Consider the following 25,114-nt stretch of genomic DNA (forward strand, 5'->3'; position numbering starts at 1 on the left):
CCTGTAGGCATCAAATTCTTAAGTATTTATAACTTAATAAATTACAATTCAGAGTTGTGTTAACAATTTCATTTTGTTCCAGCCCTTATTAGAGTTGAGACACCTGAATCTATTTCAAGTGGGAAACTGCCAATGAAGTGTTCAAAGCATTTCACACTCACAAGTCACATCTTGTCATCTTTCTTATCCACATGAGACCAAGCCCTATTTCACTCTTGTTTCAATTTTATTATCGTAGTTATTAGTAATAAACCAATAGAAATAGGATAACAAACGGAAAATGTTCAGGATAAAGAATCTCTTATGAATTAAAATGCATGCGTACACACGTGAGTTACTTCCCACTTCTGTCCCACTGTACAATAGTTTAACAAAACAGTCCACAGGACGATGTGAGCAGCTGACACCATGACCTGGGCAAAGGTCCCCAGTTGTGTGACAGCTCAGGCTGATCTCTGTCTAGATAACCAGCTTCTCCACACTGAGTGTACTTGTGGTTTCATCCTCTTCGTTTGACCCAAAATATCCCGGAAGATCCAGCATCCTTTGCTCAGCCTCCGTGAGGCGGAATGATGTATTGTCATAGAAGGCGAACTCGGGGTGGGCTGGGAAGCTCTGACACCTGTCTTTTCTACCTTGAGAGGGGCTCAGGGGGCTGACCCTCTGGTAGCTATCTTTGGGGGCCGTGGGTGAAGGCTGCTTCCTTGAGACATTCCTGTGACTGGGGGACGGTCCCCTCCGAGCTCTGGGAGGCTCTGTTCTCTCACCTCCTGCCATGAATCCTGCCTGGCGATCCCCCAGGTCTGGTTTCCTTGTGGGCTGCCCCAAAGTGTAGGACTTCGGGAGAGGGCTTAATAGACCACTGGTTCCAGCTGTCCCTTGAAAAGAGTCCACTTTCTCAGGAAACACGAGGGCGCATCGACTCTGAGGCCTACATCTGTCTTCGGCCTGGTCCCAGGGCCGCGCCCCAGCACTGTAAGCCGGCGCCTGCCGAGGAGTCAGGGTGGACATGCTTCTCTCCCTGAACGGCCGGGCCTGCTTGGTTTCGTGGAAACTGGCCGTCCTCCTGAAATGGGAACTCCTAGCGTGGCTCCTCTCCGACAGCCCCCCGCGGCTGCCCACGTGCCTCATCTGTGACTTGCGGATCAGGGTCTGGCTGGGGCTGACAGCACAACTGGCCTGGGAGACGGTGCCGTCCAGCCGGGACGGAGGCTTCTCGCCAGCGCCCACCGCAGGCTGGTCCAGAAATGGGGATTTGATCCGGAACTTGTTAGCCGCAGCTTCTTCGGGGCTCTCCAGGTCTAAGGGCGGGGCTGTGGCAGCGTCGATGGCGGTGTCTGTCAGGGGACTCTGAGACACGTGGTACACCTTGGTGGTTTCGGTCAGGCCTTTCTTCTTCATCTCCTTCAACTGCTGCTGGGCAAGGCGGTAGCTAAACAGAGGGGGGATTATCTTCTGGGCGTTGGACTGGAAGCTCTCACTGCCCGACGCCTCGTCCTCGGGGGTCACCGGCACACTCCGCCTGTAGGTCAGCGGGATGCCGGGGTCCCCCGGGCTCCCCCCAGGCCCGTCGCCTGCATCCGAGAAGCTCCCCCGCTGCTCGCTCAGCTCACAGATGTTCTCCTCGTCGGAGTTCTTCCGGAAGCTGGGCGAGTGGATGGAGTTGTGCCGGGCAGGGGTGGTGCATTTCGGGGGGCGGCCGAACTTCCTCCACAGCGTGATGAGAACGGTGGCAACGATGATGAACAAGCAGAGGGATATCCCAGTGACCGTCACAATGTTGTTGGACTTCACTGGACCCTGAGGCTGAAGAGGAGACGAACTGGATGGTTGGAAAGCTATAAAAAATAATAATAATAATAATAAATGTATTCTCTAGTAGTTTTTTCTGCATGGTTTTAAGGTCTCTGAGTGGCTTACTCGGGTTGTCTAGCAGTTAAAGAAAGTAAAATAAACAAGGACTAGGATATTCCTTGTCTTACATATGTATCTCTGCTGGCAGCTTAAGCCAAACTGAAAAACAGAGACCCATGGAAGTGAGGTGATCAGATAAGCCATGATAAGGTGATTTGGGCTTGCTAGCTCCTGCTGACACTTGCCTCAAATTTTCTACATAGAAACTGCATGAGGGAAGCATCAAGGTGAAATCAAGGTTTTCACTTAAGGTACACATGGGATCTCTGTAGTTAAGTGTGCCTTTGAGATGCACATCGGGAAATTTTTACGAGTATAAAACTCGAAATGCAAAATAATTTAGGTAGACTATACCGAAATTGGCCCATGTCAAGAGAAATTAATACATGAAAATAAGACTTTTGACAATATAATTCACTTTTCTCTCCAATATACAGAAACTGTCTTTCCTAAATTTGAAGCCTCCGCTTTCTCCCTCTTCTATTTTCAGCAATCCACTCCCCTTCCTACCTTCCATATGGTATGGATTTTTCTTCTTCTTCTTCCCTGCTCTCTCAAACTGGTTTATCCCACAGTCACCAAAATGTTTCACCAAGACTCAGACGCTACCTGAGGCCACAGCCTGTACTGCCACTGAAGTATCTGGGGACCCGAGACCAACTTATGCCACGAGGCCTCACCTCTCTTTTCTCCTTGGTCACTGTCCACCATTCAAGTCCTTCTAGTCACCTGCCTGATCTCTTTCATTCCCCACCGTGTTATCGAAACTAGTCCTGGGCCCATCCTTCCACTGCTCCCCTCTCACCTTTCTACCGTACCCTATGGGACGTCTGACAACCAAACCCCTCAACATCCAGAACCTTTCCACAAAACACTCCCTTCACCTCCTTGCCTTCCATGAGGGCTGGATGTCCTTCAGGGCGCAGCTTCTCCCCCACCTTCTTAGGGGGGCAAGCTTGACACGTACACTATTTATAAGCAAAGAGGGCCAACAGCAGGTGTGTCCTCAGTCTCCTCATCTCTGACTGCCACTTTCAACTATTTTTCACGTCCATATAAAACTTCTCTTTAGATGCCCAAGCCATGGCTTCTTGGCCTTTGGGCTAAGATCAAGTGTGATGTCCAAGCCATCCACCAGTCTCCCCTACTCCTCCCTCAGCACTGCTGTCTCCCAGACCCATGGCAGCCATCAGTCACTAGCAACTGGGTGCCTGTCTTCCTCACCATCCCATAGGTAGGACCATCTGGGCGACTTCAGTGTTATATCATATCATACCTTCCCATTGTCTGCAGCTGTTCCTCTTCTGAAATCTTAAACTGCATAGCCCTGTGCTATGTCTGTGTCCCTCTCACATACTCTGTTGCTACACTGGTTATCCAACCTCACTGAAACTTCTGATTCTCCAACCCCTTTATTTTCTCCCAATCTGCCATCCGTCTCCTGGCCTCACTTCTCTCCCTACAGCCACGATCCACCACTAAAACCATTCTCCTGCCAATAACCTGAACTCTCTGCCCTCTAACACTGAGCTGTACCCTTCTCCCTGCTCTGCAGCAGAAGTCCATCACCAGATACTCGTAAACCCAGACATGTGAATTCTTAGCTGCTCCAGCCTGCCCCTGGTGAAGAAAGTAACTCACCCACGCAGGCCAGTGCCTCTGTGTGCTCATAGCACCCAACCTCAGCTGCACTTAAATCCTTCCACGGGTTCCTAGGCAACTCGCTCTTCCAAAGTTTTACCACTTTCCTCAAGCCCCACCTAATCCTCTTCCTCAGCAGTCTGCTAGGTCACAAAAAATAGAAGCTATCAGGCAAGTGCACCCGAGCTGCTTCTGCCATCCTCTCCTCCATAAACTTAGCAGCCGCTGTACCTCTATTTACCTCTTTCTCTACAGAATTAGTGTACTCCACACGACAGCTGAGAGATCCCTCTAAGACACAGGTCCAAACTTTCAAGGCCCCTCAGGATCTGGCCCCTGGCTGTCTATCCAGCCTCGTTTTTATCAGTCTCTCTTGGCACACTACCCTGTGGCCACATTAAACTATTTTAAGTTCTCTGGGTCTCGAGGTGCCACCTTCTGCCATGCTTCCATCCCTTTGCTGAAATTCCCTTTCTCACCGAGTTCACCTGGGTGAGTCCTACTCAGCTCTCAAACTTCAGCTCAAATATCACATCTTCCAAGAACAGAGGTATTACCAGCATGGATTATCATCCCTGGAAGCTTCCATAGCAAGGTGTGGATACCTTTATCAGTGCAGGCTCTATATTGTACTATATATTACGCCTGGTTATATGTCTGCTGAGCAACTGTGTCATAAGCCCCTTCCAGACAGGGACATGTCTTATCTATATATTCCCAACCCCAGTCACAGTATCTTGCACATAGCTGTTACTCAATAAATGGTAGATTAATTAATGGATCAATTCATTATTAACAAAGCAATAGCAAAACGATCAATATCCCACCAGACAGAACGTGGGTGCAACAGCAATTGGATCTTCCCCCCCACCCCGCGTTCAACAAGATGGACCAAATTAACGTAGGACTACAACCAGACCTTGGCATAAAAATGTCCTTTCAAGGCCAAACAAAACTCTAAACTCGCAACCAAGTGAAAATAGTTGAATGCTGAAAGAACTGTTTCCTGATTTATCACTTCTTTCATCTGCATGGTTGCTGATGTCAGGGCGTAGCAGCGTTCTGTTGCACACTGTGGGCCTCTTCACTTGGCTGGCTCCCTTCAAAACCATAGCTGGAGAAAAGCCCCTAAGCTGCTGGCCGCGCCCTTCTCTGCCTCATCTAGTCTTCCCTCTTTCACCTGCAATGAAGGAGCTTTCCGGATGCTAGTCAGCCTGCAAACAGACCTCCCTATTTCCAAAGAGTGGAAAATAGGTTGAAGAAAAAAAAGAACACTTGGAAGAAATGACTGCATTTATCCACATAAGCATTTATCTGAGGACCACTTACCATAAAAGTAGGGGTGCCTGTAGCACCTATCCTTTGTGCTCATTTGTAATGTATGAATTTCTAGCTCCCACCCAGGATTAAAGAGTTAAGATGCCAGAACATGAAATAACACCACATATCCTCAAAAACGATTGCTCATTTCAGGTTGTTGATGCTTCTAGAAAGCTAGACTGGTCCATCTATAAAGGCAAAGTATTTGAGATCGGTAGCTTAGTATAAGGTCAGGTTGAGGGCCCTGCTGTCTAGCGTTTTATGGTCTTGGGCAGGTCACGGACCCACGTACATGCTGCAGAGTCCTCGTCTGTATGTGGAGATAATGAGGTACCTACTTCACATGTACAAGGCACTTAGGAAAATGCCTCGTAGGCAGCAAGCTCTCAAGACCTGAGCCCAGCATAACAATCCTTACCTTGCAGAGTTATTGTGAGCTTTAAGTGAGATAGTATATTTAAAGTGCTGGCAAATAGCAAATGGTCTATAAATGGTTGATATTGCCGACACTTCTTAAGGTGCGGTAAAAGCCAGTGGCAGTTGATTTTAAATTCATTTGAGTATTAGGGATATGTCAACACAACATGCCATCTCAGAATTCAGAGGAATAGGTGTATTTGAAGGAAGTTATACACGAGGAAGGAACTATGAAAAGTGAAGGAGACTTATAAAGGAAAGAGTAGACAGAGAAGAGAGCCTTAGAAAACAGTATGACATAACTAGAGAAAGAATAGATTCGGGGTATGGCCTGGGCTTATGAAAAAAGAGGGGCAGGCTGAGGGCTAGGAGAAGAGACTTGAGTCTGAAGCTGTAATAGGAAAAACACAGAGGAAAGAATGTCCTTAGGATGCTGGAATGAAGGGAAGAAGGTATGCAGCACTGGGTGGAACGACAAGAACAAGAATGATTTCCTAAGGTCACAGGCACAGACGCTGACCAAGGTGTGGCCAGGTGCCTGTGTTTTTGGCTAAAAGGTGCTCTGAGATCCAAACACAGAAAAACATCTAACTCCTCCAGATTAGAATGGGATAAGGAAGTGGGGATGGTTTTCTAACCTGCAATTGGAAAGCAGAAAAAGTCAGGACTTGACAGAAGGACTTTATCTAAGGGTCAGGAACACAGCAAAGGCCAGCCAATTAAATGGAGGACTGATTGTATAGCAGAAGGTGGGATGGTGTGTGGGAAGAACAAGGATTCTTTAGAGCTCTAACCTGTGACAAATGAATGGGATTCAGCTCCATAAACTAAAGCAAACCTGAGTCATGTAAGCATCACATCTATAGACAATTCACATCAAATTCTCATTGAACACCTACTAGTGTGTGCCTTCAAGATGCTTAGAGGATGAAGGAAAGAGCAGTCTCTATGTTATGTCAAGAACTCTCCCCACTGTCTCCTCCTGGGTAGGGCTGGTAAAGAATAAATATAAGGCCATCCAGGAGATAAGACAGGGTGTGTTGCCTCATTTTGACAATTAATGGTCTATGGAGTTTTTCTGGGCTGATGGGGAGAAAATAAAAAATTTTAAATGTTTTCCCACAATTTTGGTGGGGAAAAGTAAAGGAGGGAAAACTAAAACAAAAGTGAAAACAAAACAAAAAAATCCTGGGAAGAAATGAACATTTCTCTCATTTTTGTAAATTTAAAAATGATTTCATATATCTGAGCCTGTAATTTAGATAGATTTCCTTGTCACTCCCTCTCTTCTATAGTGTTAAATCCCCTTGCATCTCACTGGCAAGCTACTCCTAGTTAATGACACACTAATGAGTACGGAGTTAGTACAGCCAGCGGCAACAGCAGGGTTTTAATGAGTCCACTCCTGAACTCAGACTGGTGATTTTCAAGCAGGTCTGGGTTCAATAGTCTGTCTGGCGAGAGACTCCTGAAGAAATAAGAATACCTACCAGCGCACTCCTCCAGGGAACATGGGGAGGTCTCCGAGGACATTCCAGGGCAGCCAGGTCTGGAGGAGAAGGAAGTCAGGCACACACGGCGACGCTCTCTGACACCGTCCCCACATGTGGCACTACACTGGCTCCAAGGCTGCCACAGTCCCCAAGTTTCTGCAAGGACATTAGCCATGCTTTTAATACTAGTTCATTTGAGAATCAGAATCTATTTGCACCCAAATGAAACAGAAAACTCAAATCTCGGGCCTTGAAAAGTCAGTAAAAGCATTTCCAAAGATGTAGAAAGGTAGAAAGAGTGTTGCTCCTACCCTTAAAACAGGAAAGCTGTAGAAACTACAAAATGTTAACCTTTCTAGAACCCATCAAAAAACTAAGGTCACAGGGCAGCCAAATGGCCTTAAATATAAGGAAAGACAGGCTCCTCCAAGGACAGACACGATGCAAACATTGCTTCCTGCGGCAGGTGCCACGCATCATACAAGCTGGTGAGAGGTCATCCAAAAATGTACTGAACCACTAGAAGCATAGTGTAAGCTAACATGAGAACATAGAACCACCGAGAGCCATATACCCAAGGGGCATTTGTACCCACTTTCAGGCTCTTTTCTGCAGATCTCACCACATGCTCACAAGAAGGATGAGGGGAAGTACAAGACCAAACAACACCTTCCTGTTGGTGGAGGCTTGTGGAGGGAAGAAGCACTGTGGGCAAGACTCAAACCTAACCCAGATCCTCCTCCTCATCTGCCCTATCAACAAATGCTTCAACCACCGGGGACAAGACAGAAAACTCTGTCCCTCTAAGAGCACCAGTTGGGATCTAGTGCTACTAGGGAATGAAAAAGGAAGAAAGTCCTTCATCCCTGGAGAAGAGCAGAAAATATTCTGGGCCCAGATTGTTAGAGAGCTTCTACCACTGGGGAGGGGCAGGATCATCAAGAGGGCTCCATCCTTGAGACTCAAGAGCTCAGCATTTGCCAAAGACTAAGGCTGACCTGGCAAAGAGTATGTTCTCTCACCCCAAATGCCCAACCCCAACCCTGCAGCATGTTGGTAATTACCAAGTATCAAATAACAACAGCCTACTGCTGGGGCAGGGTCAAAAATGACAGGTGAAAACCTCTCTGATGGGCTAGTTCAAGCCTAAAGCAGAGGGTGCAATAGAAGCATGGAGAAAACCCCTCTGGCAACCCAAATCCTACCCTAAATAAAAGCAACATTAGAAAATTCTGAACTCTGTTATGCATTGAAGGTAGCCATGGCAACAACAAAAACCCAAACACAGTTCAATCCCTTTCTATGTTAATCCCTTACTATGTTGCAAAAACAAGGTATGCCCATTTCCAGGCAAATAATATTTATTGGTGTCTACAGTTCTAAATAAAATGCCCAACTTTCAAACAAAAATTATGAAACACACAGAGAAGGAAAAAACAATAAAGTATCAAGGGACAAAGTAATGAAGAGAACCAAACTCAGATGTGACCCAGATATTGGAACTATCAGAGAGAGAGAGAAGTTAAAATAACTCTGATTAATATGTTAAAGACTTCAGTGGAAAAGGTGAACAAGATACATGAATAGATGGAAAATTTCATCAGAGAACTGTAAACTGAAGAGTCAAATATAGTGCTAGAAATAAATAGCATGGTAATAGATGAAGAATGCATCCTAGATGCTCATAAGTAGATTCAACACAGCTGAAGAAAGAAACAGTGACTGAATATAGATCAATAGAAATCACTCAAACTGAAACACAAAGAGAAAAACAGAGTAAATAAAATAGAATACTCTAGAGCAATGGGACAATGTCAAAGAGTCTCTTCCACATCTAATTAGAATACCAGAAGATAAAAAGAAAATAATGTCCAAGAATTCTGAAAACTTCATTAAAGACACCAAACTATATCCAAGATGCTCAGAAAACACCAAGCAGAATTTTTAAAAAGAGCAAATAAACAAAAAACTTCGGCACACTGCTATTTCAAACTGCTGAAAAATAAAAACAAACAGAAAACTTTGTGACAAGAGGGAGGGGAAAAGGTAGCAATGTATCACACATTAGAAGAATAAAGCTGAGAATTACAGCAGACTTCTCATTATGCAAGCTAGAGGTAATGTAGTGATATTTCTAAAGTACTAAAAGAAAAACTGACCAACCCAGAATTCCATATCCAGTGAAAATATCTTTCAAAAGTAAAGGAGAAATAAAGAATTTTTCAGACAAACAAAAACTAATAGAATTTGTTACCAGCAATCCTTCACTACAAGAAATACTAAAAAAAAATCCTTCTGGCAGAAGGTATATAATACCAAACAAAAACTCATATCTATATAAAGAAATGAAGTATGATGGAAATGACATTTATAAAGGTAAAGATAAGATTCATTTTTTTCTTATTTTTATATACTCTAAATATAATTGATGGTCTAAAGCAAAGTAGTAATAATGTATTATGTGTTTATAGCATATATAAAGTGTATGACAACAATCATACAAAGAATGGGAGGAATGAATTGGGAATGTATTGTTATAAGGTCTTTACACTACACGTGAAGCAAAATAATATTATTTGAAGATAGACTGAGAGCAATTTGATGTGTATTACAAACTCTAGAAAAATCACTAAAAAAATCTTAATGCATAAACAATAAAAAATAGAATAGTTTATGTAAATCATAAAAAATATTCAATTAATCCAAAAGAAGAAAAAATAGAAGAAGAAAAAAACCAAGCACAGATGGAACAAATATAAAACTAGCAAGATGTAGATCTTAATCCAACCACTTAATGTTTACACTAAATATAAATAATCAAAATACACCAGTTAAAAGACAGAGAATGTGAGATTGGATAAAAAAGCAGGACCCAATTATATGCTGTTTAAAAGAAACTCACTTTAAATATAAATACATAAATAGGTTAAAAGTTAAAGGATGGAAGAAGGTTATACCTTGAAAACATTAATCAAAAGAAGACTGGAATGGCTATATTAATATCAGACAAAGTAGACTGTAGAGCAAGGAAATTACCAGTGATAAAGAGGGACATTACATAATGATAAAAGTCAACTCTATACATAGTTATTACAATATTATGACTATATTATATTCCCTATGCCGTACTTTACATTCCCACGACTATTTTGTAACTGCCAATTTGTATTTTTTTTAATTAAAGTTTATTGGGGTGACAATTGTTAGTAAAGTTACATAGATTTCAGGTGTACAATTCTGTAATACATTATCTATATCTCATATCATGTGTTCACTACCTAAAGTTGGTTCTCTTTCCATCACCATATATTAGACCCCGTTTACCCTCTACTAGAGCTCCCCCTTACTCTCTGGTAAGCCCTAAACTATTGTCTATGTCTATGAGTTTTTGTTACTTCATTTGTTTGTCTTGTTCTTTTGTTTTCAGTTTTAAATACCACATATCAGTGAAACCATAAGGTTCTCTACTTTTTTCTGTCTGACTTATTTCACTTAGCATTATAATCTCAAGATCCATCCATGTTGTCACAAATGGCCCTGTTTCATCTTTTCTTACCGCCGAATAGTATTCCATTGTGTATAACTACGTGTAGTGCCAGGTGTGTACTAGGCTTATTGGGGGGAATCACTTCATAAGTTATATAAATATCTAACTACTATGCTGTACACCTGAAACAAATATTTAATGTCAATTGCAGTTGAAAAAAAAATGTAAGGCACAGTTAAAACAACCTTCTAGGAAATAACTATATACAAAAAAAAAAAAGAGAGAGAGTGTGTCAACTCAAGCAAGGAGCCTTAACAACCCTAAATGGGGATGTACCTAACACCCAAGCTTCAAAATACATACAAAACACTCCTAGGACAGTTAGTGACTGAAAATGCAAACTTCTCTTCCAAGCATATATGCAATCACTGCCAGATAAAGTGAATAGTTCCCTATAAAGAATTATCCTAAGCCCCTTCTCTATCAGCACCCATCCAACCTTAAGACCCAACACTAGGTCTAGCCAACTAGTCATGGCAACGCTAGGCATCAAAATATCTTCTGCATAAAGGTCTCTCGTCATCCTTTACTAGCAAAAACTCACAACGCAGTCAAAGGTACACAAAGCACTACAAAAACAAGGAGAACGTGTAAGGCAAATACATTCTCAGGTGAGCCAAGTGGTGTAATCTTTGGAGTGAGTCATGGAATATGAGTTCTTTAGAGCAATTAAAATCTCTGGGATTTACACAAGAGTGGGAGCATTACAAACCAGTATCCTGGACCAACATCAACTGAGGTGTGGTAATTATGTTCCATCCAGAGGTTCAACTGAACACAATATTGGTTCTGTGCCTCACGGATCACAGTGCAGCTCTTCAGATGGCAGAACAATGAGCCAGCTTTGTCCTAAAGCTTCAGAGTTGTTCAGACACTAAACCCCCAGCACTTGCAAAGCTTTGGGAATCTGATACTAAAGTCTCTCTGAGTTAATGTGTTGTGATTTATTTTTGAAAAGTCCATTGATAATTCCATTACTGTGAAATCTAAATTGACAATTAAGTCAATGTATAGGTTATCCTCTTGAGCTCATATTTGAGACCACAAGAGGTAGAAATACAAAAGCTAAGAATCCTTTTGTTATTCTTTCTTAACTCTTCCTTACTTTACATAAATATAATTTATTTAAATATATAAAGTCATTTGTCAAATTGACAACAAAAATTTTATTAGTGGGGGGCCAGAAAAAAATCAAAGTTTTGATAAAAGCATGAATCTTAATGTCAAAAATATCATTTTGAAACGTTTTGTCTTTTCACCTTGAAAGTAAAATCATGGTTTGCAGGATAATCAACAATAAAAAATAAATATTTAAGCTAAGTTTTATGTCTTTCTATGTCTAAACCAAATTAATCAAACAGGAAACAGGAAATCACTCAAATAAAAATTACAGAGATGACAGTATTCCTGGTAAAAAAAAGCTCTTGTTCAGTCATTATGAAGGAAAAGCAAGACCATCTCATCAGAAAGACAAGAAGATAACCAAAAAATTTAAATTATCAAGAAAAGTATGTGTTAACTGCACATGATTTTTATTTGCTTCCGTCCAAAAAAACTACATGAATATGAATTTATACCCTCTATCATTAATTCTCAACTGTGCCTCAAAATATATATAAATATATATTTTGCCTTGAGATAGATACAGGAACCACACTCCCTGGATGAGACCCTTGGGCAGGTGTGTTCAGAATATAGGGTTTCTCAATTTCAATTTTTGTAAGTTATTACAGTGCCTGTGCCATATATTACTAATACTCCCCATAACCACACACATTAACATCTACGCAGAGAAAAATATAAACATTCAGACTAAGTAGGATAAATGAAGGTCATAAATAATCATTTTTGGTAACATCTATTACATGTTTGCTGTAAATTGTTATTTACATACTATCTTGTGGTTCTAAGACATATTTGGGAAGAGAGACAAACATATCAAACACAGTATTCCATTTTCAAAAGGAACTAGTAAGAAATTCAGTGGAGTCAGTGGCTCACACAAGACGTGGTGGGTTCAGTGAATGGCATCATTCAGGGACTTTACTGGTGAGAGCCGTCAATTTAATTGGAAAATTGAAAGAAGAGAACTTGATTCAGTCAAAATTTTTTATACTAAAAACGCAGGAAGGCACCAAGGTTCCTATCAGTAGCATAAATTTCACAGATCATCCAGGGTCAGGGCCATTGCTGGAAAGCCACACAGAGACTCTGGGGTCTCCAGGGGCATTGAGTCCCTCCAGGTACTGCTTCCAGCCCTGCTGCTAGGGGTGTCTGGTTGCTGCAGCCCCACAGGGAGCCTGGACACAGAGAACCACTCCCTGTTCCGGCCCGCTCTTGTGTCTTCCCCCTACTGCTGTGGGGAAAATCCCAGCCTTTAGACATTGAGTGCAAGTACCTGGGCAAAGCCAACAATCAACAAGGTAGACTTCCTGTTTCCGATGTCTTCTCGTCAAATGGTCCAAATGTCTCTACTCCCGTTGGTTTGTTTCATTAAATTCAGTCAATTGGAATTTTTTTTCTCTTAACAAAAGTAACTCCTTTTGAAAAGGCAAGCACACCTTGAATGATTAGTTTAATATAATTGTTTTTCTACCAATACTTAGCTGAGATTAGCCACCCCTGAGTTCAGTTTTCACTTTAAGGAACACATACTGAACACCTGTTAATGTGCCAGGCATACTGGTGAGCCAAATGAAGATCACAAACAGCTTCCTGGAAGCACAGATTGGCTTCGCCACCAAACGAGCTTCTCCAATCTGGGGGTGGGGTGGGGGAGTGGTGGTGGGGGAAGAAAGACACTGAACAAGCAATGACCCTTGGTGATAAATGCCATGAAAGAGGAACTGTGCCAGCTGACAGCAAGGCAACTTAACTAGTCTGGGTTGAAGAAGAGTAACCCAAGTGGAGACTTGGGGGACAGGTTAATGCTAACCAGGTGAAGGTGGGGGGAAGGGTTCCAGGCTCTTCCCTACAGTGACTGTGGGGTGGGCAGCCTGGCCATGGAGCACCCTGTGGATTCTCACCCTCCTGTCAAACGATGTGACTGACAGGCTTGAAGAAGGGGGACAGCCTCAGCTGACCTCAATTTTCAACAATCCTTCTGGCTACAGAGAGCAAATGATGTGCATGGAGGGACCCAATTAGGAATCTGTTGCACGAGTCCAAGTAAAGGATGATGGAGGCTTGAACCAAGTGGTGTCGGTGGAACTGGGGAGACATGACGAGATTCAGACATTCAGAGATTTTTTTTTGAGGAGACAAAATCCACAGGACTTCGTGAATTATTTACAGGAGGTGAAGAAGAGGAAGACGCCTGGGTTTTGGGTTTGAACAATGGACAGACGGCGGAGTCCTATACTGAGGAGTAGGTTTAGAGGGCAGGATGATGAGGCCAATTCCAGGTATGTGGCTTTTAAGGTGCCTGGAAGACACCTGAGGGCTGACAAGCGATTCAGCAACACTCAGATGTCGGGGAGAGATTCCGGACAGGAGAGTGAGCACGTAGCATAGTATGTGAAGAGTAAAAAATGCCGACTCTAGGACAAGATGCAGAAGTCCAGCACTCAAGGGGATGAGAGGCGGGGGAAGCAGCACGCAAAGGAGACCACGAAGGAACAGCCGGGTGGCCGGAGGTAAACAAGGAGGGGTGACGTCACAGACTCAAGATCAATGAAGATACGAACTGAAAAGCGTCCCAGGATTTGGGGACCTGAAAGTCATCCACGGGCTGCTTTTGTGAGAGCATTTTCAGGAGAGGGGTGTGGGTTTGGAGTGGGTTGAAAAGTGAATGTGAGGGGGAGAAATGGACCCCAAAATATAGGTGACTTTTTCAAGAACCTGAGCTATATAAAAGGAAGAAGAGATTAAGAGGGTGATTTTTGAGGGAGAAGCAGGCAATGAGGGCTGATTCTGTTTTCCTTTTAGATAAGCAAGTTAAGTACATTTCCAAGCTGATGGGACTAAGCCAGTAAAGAAGGGACAGGTGGAGACAGAGGAGAGAGAAGGGATAATGATTAAGAGAAGGTTCCTGAAATGGGCAGAGAGGCTGGGCTCCGCAGTGGAGCGGAGGGTTCATTTTGTCCTGAAGGAATGACACTTCCTCCCACCGCCCCAACAGCAAAGGAGTGAAGAGGATGGGACAAATGCCTGTAGGCTTGGGGATTCTGGTGGGACCGTGAGGGAGCTGCTTGGTGTGGCAGGGGGCAAATCAGCTCTGAGACTTAACCAGGGGGCAGAAGGGAGGTTTGAGGGAAGCGAGCAAAGGAGGTGAAACAAGTGGCTGTGGAGAACAAAAGCAGAGCCGGCCAGAGAGCCTCCCTGGGTAGCGTGGTGGGCCCAGGTGAGGGTGGAGGCATCACCTAGCCATACTGGCCCCAATCTGCCTGGGTGCTACCTTCTCGTGCAGTTTGGGTGGAGTGGGTGGCCAGCACATGGCTGCACCCATGCAGAGGTGTGTGGCCCAGCAGGTGCATCAGAAGGGCAACAGGGCAGAGTTTAGGGTGTCGGTAGGAGAGAGACTGATGGGACGACCTGTGGAATCTAGGCTGCATAGAGAGGCACGTGCAAGCAGGGCAGTGGGGAGACAGTCAAAGGAAACGGACTTCCTCTAAGGAGATGAAGGGTGAATTTGGAGCAGGAAACACTTGGAGTTACAAAGATGGTTGGAGGTTTGGGCTGTCAAGGGGCTGGGTGGGGATGAAGACAGAAGCATGCAGATGAACCACACAATCACTGCCAGGTTACGCTCTTGCCAAGACCAGGCTCGCACCCAAGAAAAGGGAAAGAAATGCAAAGAGGGGCATGGAGTATGGATGGAATTATAATAACCCCAGTTCTTTGTGATTAGAGAGGGCATTACGCAAAGAATTCAGAATTTGAAAGTTTTTAGAAATCTTGCTTTGAAATCTCACTAATGAGGCTTCATTCTTATAATGAAGGACGTAAAAGGAAAGAGACGTGCTCAGCAAGAGCAATCCAGAAGTTACTAAATACAGCTTGGGATTTAGCTTTAAATTCTGATCATACCAGCCATGGACTGGCCATCTGATGTAATAACTAATGTTTATTGGTTCTTCCTACACGCGTGGCACTATGCTAAGAACTGTACACATTTATTTCATTCAATTCTCACAATTCTCTGAGGTAGATACTCTTATTATCCTCACTTTACTGAGGGAGAAACTGAGACCGAGAGAGGTTAAGTCAGCAGTGAGCCATGTATGCTTACCAGCATTCTTAATTTTTCAGATAAGGAGGATAATGCCATCTGAGACATTGTGAGGCGCGAACCATAAAAATGACAGTATAGTTCACAGAAAAGTAAGTTCATCTAAATTCAAAATGATTTTCACCACATAAAGGCATCAGTTTGATTAAAAAAAAGTTAAATCTCAATACCAACCTATATTTCTCTGAATTAGCATGCATTCCTGCTCCTTTGCAGAAAACTGGCTTTTGCTTGCAATGCCAAAGTCAAAGCAGTATTTATTCCTCCCCATGTCAAACAAAGTGCAGTTGAACACCGTTCTCCTCTGTCCCAAGGTCAGGCTGTTCTCAGCCAGGCGAATGGTCCTCTCCCCGACGCGTCTGGGGGCCTCCTTGAAGACGGCAATCACTCCTTGGACAAAGATGCACGGCGGTGGCAGCACCCTCACCTCCACCTCCGACTCACATGTGAGTTCTGGCACCATCACCAATTTGTATCCGAATTTCTGGGCCAGGTCAATGGGTCCTGTGGAGGTAATGACTGAGCCTCGGCCAAGCAGTTTCAGCACCACAGTGACGTAAGCTTCTGGCCCCACAGATGCACAGCCAAACTCAACCCACTGACCTTGAGCGAGTTCTGTCTTCTTGCTGGTTCTTATTTCCAGGGGCTGTCCCTGCCTTGTTCGTGCCTCAGGAAGACTCTTGGTGAAGATGACATCCACCAAGACGCTGGGCTTGTCCCCAGGGAACAGACACAGTGGTTGATTGGTGAAAAGGCCCACCTGGAAGGTGCCTTCTGCTGTCCCGGATGTCCTATTCAGGTCAACATGAAAGACAGGCCATTCCACCGTCAGCAATGCACCTTTCTCCCACCAGGGGACTGGAGTGCTGCTGTCTGTGGCTTCCAGACTCATTGTGAACCAGTAGTCACCAGCCTCCTTGAAGTAGAAGCACTCAAACTCGACTGTCCCCTGGGACTCGTTGGTCAGGAGGTATTTGGTGGTCAAGGTCTGATTGGTGTTGGCCTCCAGCAACAGCACAGACACATTCCTCAGCGTCCCGTTAGCACCATCAAAATACTGGAAATCCACAGACACGGTGCTGTTGCTTAGTGCTACATGTCCTGGCTCTCTCACGAAGAGATACTCAGCTTCTCCAAGAACTGAAATGAAATGATCAGAGTGGGTTTTACAAAGGTTGTAAATTTGAGCACCACTACTGGAGACATCGAAGAAAAAACTCATTACGACACAAGAGAAGTCTGCACTGAGCCAAGGATGATGTAAAATGACTGATTCTGGGGGCCGGGCACCGCAGTGTTTCCATCCTACAGTGGCTTTGTTCCTTTTTCTTCATCTTTTTTTTTTTATGAGTATTTTTTTTTATTTAAATTTATTGGGGTGACAATTGTTATTAAAATTACATAGATTTCAGGTGTGCAATTCTATATCACATCATCTATAAATTACATTGTGTGTTCACCACCCAGAGTCAGTTCTCCTTCCATCACCGTATATTTGATCCCCCTTACCCTCATCTCCCACCCCCCAACCCCCTTACGGTTACGTTTCAAATAACAAATTAGTGATAAGTACTCTGAATTCACAACATTCAACAATGTAATATATCTGCAATGAAAATCTATAAAGCGAGAGTAAAAACTGAGAGTTCTTAAGATTAAATATTCAATACGTCACTTTTCTCACTTTAATCATATTCTGGTGTTTAGGTATTTGGGGGAAATGGATTTACAGTGAAGTGAGAGAAAGCTTGGTTCAAAAGACATAATAATAAACTGCTCTAGGTTACTTAAAAGGTAAGACCCTATACATACTTCAAAATTATTACTTTTCTAATATTCAAGACAAGTACTTGGGCAATTTCACTGTAAAGAAACCATTGCCCTTGGTTTGTATGAGGCAGAAATATTTATATGAATAAGAAATGTTGACACTCTATTCTGCATGGATCATCCAAGAGGTAGAGTGAACATTTATGAAATAGCTGGCTTGTCCTTGGCAATTTTAATGACATCACAGCAAGTGCTACTGGCAGATAGATGACTACTAGCCCACAAATATCACTCCATTAGAATCAATCATATCTTTTGAAAAAGAGACCCATCAGAGCAGCTGAAGTAAAGAGTGGAAAAAACAGACACACAGAATCCTTGTTTCTATTTTGAACCCTATCCAAATACGTACCAAAGGAGACAGAATTTGGCAATGCAACTATCAGCTGGCACATGGATAGGATAAGAAACAATTGTAGATTTAAAGGACGGCAATGCCCTTTTGGTTTGAAAAACAACATGTGTAAGTATGAATTTATTATTCTTATTACATATACCTCATATGTATATGACATGTACATATCATATCATATATACGTCCAAAGGACCTCAATGCGTCATTTGGCCTGGTACTCTTTTAAATAGACCCTTACATGTATTCAATCAATGATTATTAGAATCAGCACATGAATGAATATATTGGCACATAGAGGTTCTGGCATTTTCTTTTAATTAGCTCAGCATCCATTTCTTACTTAAGATGAGGTGAAATCAAAGATATAAAACTTGGATAGACCTGAATGCTTGATCACTCACTACTTGCTTGAAAAACCTAATAAGATAAAGTTCTTTTTTTATATATTTATTTAGTCAAAACAGAAGTTGAGGGATACTTCCTTTTGGATGGAGACATTCCAAGTTTGAAGACAGTGGCTGATTCTGGCACAGCTTGTGTGCTGGTTCAGAGCTGACCTGGTACCTTTTTGTGAACAGGTGGCTAAAGAGACTCCGTTGCTCACTGGATTAAGAAGCCTCTTAGTTAACTAATGAAAGCCTATTGTCAACGACAGGAATTGTCAATGAGACAGATCAGATTCTGATTTGGACAGCCAATCAATGAAGAGACACACATGCCCAGCTGAAAATGGAGAAAAAAGATACAATGGATTCCAGCAGCAGCAGCAGCAGCATGTGTATAATAAAGAGAAAGCTTGCTACTTTACTCTACAACTCTTGTTTTTACAAACAAGAACACCATCTCATTTAGAAAACTACAGTTTGGTTGGACGCCATCCTGACTACAACAGTACAGTTTTCTCTATTCTTTTGTTTCCTCTCTCCCTATTACTTTATTATATTTAAAGGAACTGGTGTCTCAATATAAGAATGCTGCTTTAAAAAAAAATGAAATGGTAATGGAATATTTTGATCAATATCAAATGAATAGGGGAAAAAACAACCCAGAACTATGAAAATACCTCCTCTTCCATTAGTAGCCTGTGCACTCAACTTTTATGCTCTATCCTCTATTTTAAGCTCATTCAATTTTTATTTTTATATTCCAGTAAGGTATTTCGTGCTCAACAAACATCCTTGCAGACTTTGTTTAAATGTAAGATTTTGATGTCTTTATCACTATGAAACCAAGGATACCTTTATAATTTTTTGTATGAGGTTCTTACATGTAATCGGTTTTTAAGTAGGGATAAATGACTTTAAAAGAAATGAATCCCAGATTGGTTTTCCGTAAACTGAGTGTCTCTTATTTAAGCTTCTTAAAAAAGAAATGGCTGAGAAAGGAGATTCACAGGACTAAATGAATACTCTCGTCCATTTAACTGGCTGTGCCACCAGTATTACAGGAGCCAAAGTTCGTAACTTTTTCATCAAAATGAAAACAGTTTCCATCCTCACACCATCAACTGCCTTAGATGTTTGTGACATATTTGGAAATCGTCAAAACTAGTGTTAAATTATTGAATCTATTGGTTCAGTAGTTGCATGCCTGACAAATGAACTCAATTTTTAGAAACTAACTGAATGAAAAAACTAACATTAAACACATATTGTATGCTCAGACATTCAAGATGTTTCACGTTCTTGATTTTATTTTAGCATCCCAAAAACCTTGTGAAGTCAATATGATTGCCAAGGTTGAAAGGGATTAAGAAATTTATCTAAGGCACACAACTGGCAAGGCCTGAAATTTGGATTGGTTCCAAAGATATTCTAACAGCAAAACTGTCCTGTCAAGAGAAATGTTACTCTAAACCCCAACGTATAAAACATTGTTTTGTGTGTGTGTGTGATTATCTCTAATTAAACTGAAAGTGAGTTGTTGTTTTTATCTTTTTAAAGACTTAAGAATATATTTAAAGTGAAATTTGAATCAATAGTTCAGAAGGGTGCAAGGATCACAGTCGAAAAGAGACTGCACTGTAAACCCTGCCCTGCCTCCTTCATACAGGATCACCAGCATTTATGCATTTATAAATGTCATAATTATGTTTCTTCATTGATCCCTATAGCACTAAGTATACTTACAATACTCACCATAGTCACAGAGCACCACCAACAATAGATTTGAAAAGTCTTTCAACATTTGTTTCATTCTGATCAGCAAAATCCCAAGTCTTTGGTCTCCTCATGTCCTTTCTCACATCCAAATTGTGAATTTTTTTTTTCAAAAACACCTGAAATTAGAACCTCAAAAAAATGATGGCTCTGTTCCATGTGATTCTTAAAATAGTAATCGTGAAATGACAAAACATATTGTAAGAAGTCAAACTTCCTAGGTGATACGGAAAATAGAAAGGACACTGTTAGGTTGGGGCAAAAGTAATTGAGGTTTAAAAGGTTAAAAACAATTGCAAAAACTGCAATTACTTTTGCACCAACCTAATAATTTTCACTGGGAAAATGACCTGTAATTGTACACGTCCCTTTTGTTCCATTAGAGCTCACCTGTTAAGAACATCCAGGATGCCCAACACCAAGATTATCTTTGCAGAACACCAAGGCTCATTTTTATAGCACATCCTTAAGTAGAGAGTTTGTTATTTGCCAAATTTCATCAAAACTAATAGCCAATCTGGGTTAATACCTCTTCACATGTTTATCTGCCTGGCATTTCACACTGATTTACTAAACTTTAGAGAATTTACTAAATTTTTGCCAAACTTTCATCGTACATTGTGCTGTGTAGACCTTGCCTTGCTTCCACAAGGGGACTTACTGTCTTTCTTGCACAGTTGTTGTGTTATCTGGATTGCTTCATTTCTTAATGTCTAGGAGCTATAGCCCAACTATCAAACCTTTAAAAAAGATACCCAGGGTATTGCAGTTAAATGTGAACACCATGTGGCCCTCACTTTCCTTATTTAGGGTACTCTAAAGAGAAAACAGAGAAATCACAATTATCATCGTCTGTCAGTCTTTTTGCTGCTGGTATGCACCAGGAGATAGATGATTTCATGCAGCAATCTTCCCAGACCACCTAGGAGGGCAGGAAAGAGCTTGTTGGCCTGTGCTTTAGAACGCTTTGTGGGAGCAGGCACTCAACTTTGATATTTGTGGGAGCAGGCACTCACTTTGATACAAACAGCTGTTAGACCACAGAATAAGAGGGAGGGCTTTTTAAGTGCCCCTTTTTTTTTCATACCAGAGTCTAGTAAACTGTGGGCTACTAAACATCACCGAGTATATTTTCTTAATGTTTACATTCCCATTACCCAGTTAATAATTTTTAATAAGTATAGTATATTCCAAAAATATATATTTTTACATCCATTAAGATAGAAGTTAATGGAATTAAAAGGACTGACTGAAACAATAAAAAATTCAATGGAAAGAAAAACGATGTGTTACTATTAGCTTTCTTTCAGTAGGAGTTGGTTGAACAAAGGAAATACTGTACTTCCTCAAAGGGAAGCAGAAATCTGAAGCGTAATTATGTAGATGATTAGGGCTCCCTTCCCTCCCCAACAACAACAAAAAAAGGTTCAGTTTTGCTGGAATTAGGCACAGATTTGACTTAAATCCTTTCTTTGAGCATGGACTGGGAAACTTGGCCAAAGACAGCAGGTACGCATCATGTATCTCTCAGGCAAGCGTGGGGCTTAGGGCAATTAAAACTCGGCCTTTAAGTCACTGATACTCAGTAACCAAAGTAAGAAGGAACCAGCCATCCCTAGCTCCCAAGAGGTGAACTGGCTTTTCCCAAATTGCTTGCTTCCCTGCAATAAACATTTTTCAAAGAAGCTCCCCATTGCAACTGATTTTGTGATTATAACACATTTTCTTTCTGAAGAAAATGACCAGTAAAACCTAAAATATGTGATAATCTATATTTTGAACTGAGTGGGACTGGAATTATAAAATAAACCAGCATACCTGACATCATCATATGGATTTTTTTTTAATGTTCTCAAGCTTTGAAAATAAATACTGAATTTTTACTAGCTCAACCATTAATTTGAAGACTTTAACAGAGTATCCCAGAATGGAATTGAATGCTGGGTAAAAAGCACTATTTAAAAAAAAAAAAAGAATAAAAAGATAGCATGCTTTCATTTGTAACCTTGCTTGCTTAATTTATCCCAACATGTTGTTCACAATACAGTACTGGCTACTTAAAATGTTTGACTTGAGAATCGTTTTGAGAAAATAAGAACCTAAGTATATTTTCTACACATTTAAAAATACTTCTACATAGCATTCACAGTCATAACGGTTTACAAATTCTAAACGTATCAGCTAGAGGGTAGGCAGAAGTTGTGAATATTCTCAATAGCTAATGGCATTACGTCAAGCTCAGATCCCATGTTTTTGGTGACACCAGCCAAGATAACCCCCTACAGTGTCTTCATAGCTGCAAAAAAGACAATGCATTACGCTCAAGTCCATGAAACCAATGGCATGTTAAAAAATAAAAGGGAAAAGAAAAACAAGCAAAGTGATTTTGTCCCTTCTGACAAACCTGCACACGCTTGTGTCTGTAAACATCTAATAATAATATTTATTAGGAGGAAATCCCTAATTCCAAAGTAGCTCGTGTAAACTGGCTTTACTTTTACACGCAGTCCAGTCGACTCTGCCCTGGTCCCACGGGTGGGATGCAGCTTCCCTGGAAAGCTGTGTGCACGCCCAATCTGCTCAGTTTCCAAAGGCTCCCAACTTAAGTTCATGCTTGGAAATGTAGCCCTGCCGCTGTCATCACACAGAGCTCTCTTAAAATGTGGACCATTTTGAAATACTTATATCTCATACTCTATATCCCAGAAAGGATTTCTTTTTGAAAAGAAGCAAATTTGTTCCGGAACGCTTAGTATTCCAAGACGCTATTCCTCGAGGGTCTCAACTATTTGGACTTAACAAACTGTTAGCCTCGGTCTCTTGGCAACACCTGCGTCCGGGCAGAGCCGGGTTCAGGTTAAAGCCGGGACTCTGAGAGGCGGAGACGCACACGTTCAGAGCTTGTCCCCTCGGGGCGAAGGCTGAGCACCAAGGAGCCAGGAAAGGGACCTGGGTGCGTCGAGGGACTGACACCGTCCACCTGTGCTTTCAGGCTGCGGGGAGAGTGGGAACGGCAGGGTCTTGGAGGCACTGCCCGACCCCAGTGGAGCCACCGAGGACCCCGCGGACAGGAGCGCCCTCCGGGTAACGAAGGCTCCTCTTACCTCTCGGGACCGGCGGGAGCAGCGGTCTGGACCGGGGCGAGTGGTGGCGAGGAGGGCGGCGGGCGAGAGGCCTCAGGGCCTACGAGGTAGCGCGCGGAGCATCCCGCGTCCCGGGAAGAGCGCCCTGGCCAGCTGCGCTCGCCTCCCGCAGCCCCACCCAGGCCCGCCCCCGACTGCGCGGGGTAGGCGGCACCGGAGGGCGGGGGACCTGCGCGAGCCGGCAGGGCAAGCCGGCGGGGCCGCCCCCACCCGCCCCCACTCGCTCTGGGCAGCGCATCCCTTCCTGCCCGCGCCCCGCCAGCCGGCTGGGGACAGGAAACCCGGCAGGCGGGACACGGGTATTAAGGGAGAGCCAGCAGTCTCCTGACATTTCAAATAGGATCACTTCTCCCTAGTGTCACTTTCTTCTGCGGGAAAACAAAGTCATTGAAGTGACATAACTGGTGGGCTGTTAAACATGGTTTCCCCCAAAATTTGGTTTCCCAAATGTTATTGAAGAGTTTCAAAAGAAAACAGTTCAGGTAAAGTGTATTCGTGTTTCTCAGGAGCCAAAATGGTTAATTAATTTTAAAGTGACATTTTAAAAACTATACCCTGCAGGTGTCAAAGTTCTTTTTATGAGAATAGGAGAGGCTAGAGTTCCACTTAGTTTAACAGCTGTACTTTGAGTACACAAAACATGCCATTTACCAGACAAAATTAATGTGTGGTAATAGAAATCACAGCACAGTGGTGGCCTCTGGGGAGCAGGTGATTAGAAAGAGGCATCGGGAACTTTGGGGATAATAGGTAAATTTTATTGGTTGGGGTGTGAGTTACACAGATTATGCATTTGTCAAAACTCATCCAATTTAAGATCTGTGCATTTCGCTGTTTGTAAATTTTACTTCAATTGTTAAAACCCTTAAAAAATATAGCATATTGAATCTATCACTTAATCTTTTAAAAGGTAGCACAATTATTCAATGATCAGTTATCAGAGGTTGTCAGAGGTACCAAATCTTGTCAAATAAGTAATTCTGGCGGTAAAAATTAAATCCATCCAAAGTTTCAAAAAAGGCTTTAAGGCCATCATCCAATTTCACTGCCAGTCCAATATCCATCCAATCATCAACTCAAATTGGGATTCCTTTTCAAATACATGCCACAGTCCCTGGCATTTTCAGTTCTGAAAGCAAAAGCTCAGTGTACATTGTGGGCTTTAGTTACATAAAGCTGAGATTAATTCCAGTCCTGTCTCTGTAACCTTGGGCAAATGACTTAATCCCTCTTTTCTTCCACTGTAAAAGGCATATAGTATTAATTATATTGAAGTTTCTTGGTGACTGAGTGAAACTTATAGAAAGCGACGTGTTCTGCATTAATCTTTCAGACACACATGCTCCCTTCGAGACCCACTCTTGGGAGGGGCTGTAGAAAGACCTAAATCTAGGTACAAATGGCTGAATCAATGTACTTGGTCATTTTGGCCTTAATTACAATTCTTGCCAAACTGTATTATTACAGTCTTTGTTATACAGGTAAATAGTTTAAGCTTTTCTAAAACAAGGCAACAGACATGAAGAAAAAAAAGCTTTCAAAAGAACAGTGGTATGGTCTTGTCAGTATTGAACTAAAACAAGCTGGCTGTTAAGATCTTCAATTCTTTCTGGGTCAGCAGCTGCTCTAATGATCTTGTGCAAATTGTGTAAAATGTATTCAGTGTCAGTAGCATCCTTTATACAAATGGTGAGATCTTTTATTTCCCTAAATAATAATCGGAGAGAAAAGCTTTAACTGACTCGTGATTGTCAAAACACAAGGAAGAACATGAATGACCCAATTTTCGCACTGTAATAAGATCTTACGTGTGTGTTAACTGACTTTCCTGGGGTGCTTCCCACATCATGGATATGTCATGGAATTTGGATAAGACAGAGTGTATCTCAGACGGGCTGAGCCCTGACAAGTCTGGTCGAGAAGCCTCATGGAAAGAGGGTTAAGGACACCGATTTAGGTTTGCAAGTCAACTCACAACACATTGTAATCCAAAAATCACTCAATTCAGTTAATACTTCTAGCAATCTACCATGTGCAATCATTGACCTAGGCCAGTGGGAATTCA

At 42.3% G+C, this 25,114-nt stretch overlaps 1 protein-coding gene across 3 annotated transcripts; it reads right to left on the bottom strand.

The window, feature by feature from the left end:
• Positions 1-218: 218 nt before the first annotated feature.
• Positions 219-23,163, bottom strand: THSD1 (thrombospondin type 1 domain containing 1). Of its 3 annotated transcripts, XM_033103763.1 has the most exons (5): positions 23,011-23,163; positions 19,886-20,025; positions 15,737-16,702; positions 6,783-6,941; positions 219-1,838 (listed from the first exon to the last, which is right to left on the bottom strand). In XM_033103763.1, the coding sequence occupies exons 2-5, from the start codon at positions 19,941-19,943 to the stop codon at positions 460-462; spliced, it is 2,562 nt and encodes an 853-aa protein (XP_032959654.1). In that variant the 5' UTR covers positions 19,944-20,025; positions 23,011-23,163; the 3' UTR covers positions 219-459. The 3 variants fall into 3 exon arrangements, with proteins under 3 accessions (XP_032959654.1, XP_032959656.1, XP_032959655.1); XM_033103765.1 differs by lacking the exon at positions 19,886-20,025; XM_033103764.1 differs by lacking the exon at positions 6,783-6,941.
• Positions 23,164-25,114: the final 1,951 nt, after the last annotated feature.

Source organism: Rhinolophus ferrumequinum, chromosome 4 (genome assembly GCF_004115265.2).
Source record: "Rhinolophus ferrumequinum isolate MPI-CBG mRhiFer1 chromosome 4, mRhiFer1_v1.p, whole genome shotgun sequence".
Classification (NCBI taxonomy): Eukaryota; Metazoa; Chordata; class Mammalia; order Chiroptera; family Rhinolophidae; genus Rhinolophus; species Rhinolophus ferrumequinum.

What these genes read in the sequence shown, in the direction of transcription:
- THSD1 (XM_033103763.1), bottom strand. Translation starts at nt 19,943, where the DNA reads ATGAAACAAATGTTGAAAGACTTTTCAAATCTATTGTTGGTGGTGCTC. An exon ending in GGTGGTGCTCTGTGACTATG is followed by an intron (nt 16,703 to 19,885) that starts GTGAGTATTGTA and finishes ATTTCATTTCAG; the next exon opens with TTCTTGGAGAAGCTGAGTAT. An exon ending in GCTAATTCAGAGAAATATAG is followed by an intron (nt 6,942 to 15,736) that starts GTTGGTATTGAG and finishes ATGTCCTTGCAG; the next exon opens with AAACTTGGGGACTGTGGCAG.